This window comes from Mus musculus, chromosome 16, assembly GCF_000001635.26.
Source record: "Mus musculus strain C57BL/6J chromosome 16, GRCm38.p6 C57BL/6J".
NCBI lineage: Eukaryota > Metazoa > Chordata > Mammalia > Rodentia > Muridae > Mus > Mus musculus.
In genome coordinates this window covers 88,610,479-88,613,044 of record NC_000082.6, presented here as the reverse complement: position 1 = coordinate 88,613,044, position 2,566 = coordinate 88,610,479, and the positions used below count along the sequence as shown (strand labels likewise).

Here is a 2,566-nt window from a genome sequence, read left to right as displayed (position 1 = left end):
CGTCAATTAAGAAACTACAATATTGACAAACTCGATTTGTTTGCTGGTACATGAGGTAGAAACTCTTTAAGAAGGCGATTTCATGAAAGCTTTGGTTGCTTAGCAACCACTGACCCATGGGGACCAGTTCATTTTTAGTCTGGAATAATAGGTCACCAAATGCCACTGGGATTGCTGTAAGCCTCACATATGGAATTATCCAAACACATCAGCTGAAAGGTTGTCATCAGCTTCTGGGATGTGTGTAACACATATTTGGGGGAAAATGGTCCATTTAATGCAAGGGCCTCTTCTTTTTCAAGTGACAGTGTTGAGACAGCAAAGCCATCCACCTTCCAAGAAAGTATGATCTAATCTTGCAGTGTTTTTCAGAGCCCAAGAGTAGAAAAATATAGGCCCTTGCTTTATTGAAACCTTGTGAACCTTTTAATAACCACGCTGTAGAAACCTGTAGAGACGCTAACTCTTGTTAATCACCGATTGGCATAGGAGAGTTTGCCTATTAACACTAAAATCACTATTCACGAAAGCTATAGTCTACAGAAGTTGACGGGTGGGTGATGGTCAAAGTAGTGATTACGGGTACTTTGAAGACTCAAAACAAACTTATTTTTGTATGAGCCCGGAGACACGAGCAGCCATAGCTAAACAATGCAGTAATGAGATGGTGTGTATTATTGTGTCAGACCAAGAGAAGGGTAAGAGTCTGGAGAGGTTCGTTGTAATCACCAGGGAAGATATAAAGAGTCCTTCAGCTGCAGCTGCGCCATACACACGTAGGTGCTTCTTGCTTGCACTCTCGGACTCCATGTCTCTTCGGGGCTATCCTAGGCTTTGCAGTGCTACATCCCATAGAAACCACTGCTACATCCCCGTGACGCCTTCCATCACAGTCTGCTCAGATGATGTAAACCCTACCTTTGGACCTTACTTACCCAGCAGCTACCAAGGCAATCTCTGGCTTCTGGACCATTGCCAAGACTCCTACTGTGAAGCATCCTTCTGTGACTCTCCCAGCTGTGTGCTCAAGACTTGTGCTCCAAGTTGTGATCCCACGGACTCCTGTGTGCCTTGCAATTCCCTGTCTGCAAATCAAGTTGTTAGTGACTGCGAAACTACCAAGATCAGAGCCAGACCCAGCTGCAGTTCCTCTACTGGGACCAAAGGGTATGTATCCAACTGCACCACGGCTACTCGATCTGCATCTAAAGCCTGTCAGACTCTTCAAAATGGCTCCGGCTTCATAGGGCAATTTAATTCCTTCCCTAAGAATCTTCAGGCCCCGCACCACTGTATTCTGGGCAACAATGGATATAGAAGCTATGGAAATTTTGGATTCATCACCAATGGCTTCTCTCCATCTTGCTATACTATCAGTAGCTACCATCCCCGCAGTTACCTAATGAGATATTGCCAGTATCCAAATTACGTGCCTTCAAGCTTCCCATACCGGAGCTACTTATGTAGGAATTTTCAGTCTCTGAGCCGTATTCCTAGTACATTCCCACCTCTGAGATACTTATGCAGCAGTAACAGACCTCTGCATTGCTACTGATCGATTCATAGCTCCTAAAAGAGCTCCAAAGAGGCTGATGGAGGATCGCAAGTCTTACTCAGGTCTGTGGTTTCTTATTATTTTGCTAAATTGATCTAGTCATCTCAGAAGGTCGTCACACCAGCCACAAGTGTAACTGTAGACCCAATTAACCATTCAGTAGTTTATTCTTCTGTTAGTCTGATTATGAGGGTAGTCATAGCTCTGAAACTGACTAGAACGAACTCACTTGAAGAGATTCCATATGAAGGAAAATCATCAACATCTTCCTTACTCTGCTCGTCACTTGGGTTGTGATCCTTTCTCTGGGTCGATGCCTGATTTCAACATAGTTTCTTCAGATTTTTCTGCTTTTCATCGATAGTTTTGTTAACTGCCTAATGAGCATCTTGCCTTTGATGGGAGAAATAAAATTACCTTAAACATCCTAAATGGAGCTATTTCTTCCTTTCCCTCCTGACTGATTATAAGAAGGAGCGTGCATCATCAACAACCATAGCTACTAAAGAGAAAACCTCAGCAATTGTCTCTTTCAAAGAAGACAGAAAGCAGAGGGTTGATTGACAGCTGACTCTTAGCCTCCACCCTTGGGAGAAATACTCAGGACTGAGTGAAGCCAGAAAGTATTTGAGAAGAGAAAGACAAACGCTGTTGTAGATTCTCCGTGACTCCTAGAATTCATCTGTGTTCTAGATTCCTCTGTCATTTTGCTCTGTTGAATTGTGTCATTCTTATTCTAGAAAATATCTCAATTCTTGACTAATAAACAAAGTTCTATCTGGAAACCTTGGCTTCTCCTATGCTTCATGACATGTTCACTGATATTTTGTCTACATTGAGCACGGTAGTATGCATACCACTGTTGATGTAGAATTTGGGCTTTATAATCTAAAGTAAAATTGTGAAGAAGGCTGTATTTAAAATCCAGTGATTTGGGTTTTGTTTTGTTTGTAGCACCTTCAATTTATTTATCTTGCAATGTATGTGGTTGGTTTTCTAATAAATTTGGTG

At 42.2% G+C, this 2,566-nt stretch overlaps 1 protein-coding gene across 1 annotated transcript; it reads left to right on the top strand.

The window, feature by feature from the left end:
* The first annotated feature begins 765 nt into the window (after window positions 1-765).
* Window positions 766-2,336, top strand: Krtap24-1 (keratin associated protein 24-1). Its single transcript, NM_001163141.1, has one exon. The coding sequence runs from the start codon at window positions 809-811 to the stop codon at window positions 1,553-1,555; it is 747 nt and encodes a 248-aa protein (NP_001156613.1). The 5' UTR covers window positions 766-808; the 3' UTR covers window positions 1,556-2,336.
* Window positions 2,337-2,566: the final 230 nt, after the last annotated feature.

What these genes read in the sequence shown, in the direction of transcription:
- Krtap24-1 (NM_001163141.1), top strand. Translation starts at nt 809, where the DNA reads ATGTCTCTTCGGGGCTATCCTAGGCTTTGCAGTGCTACATCCCATAGA.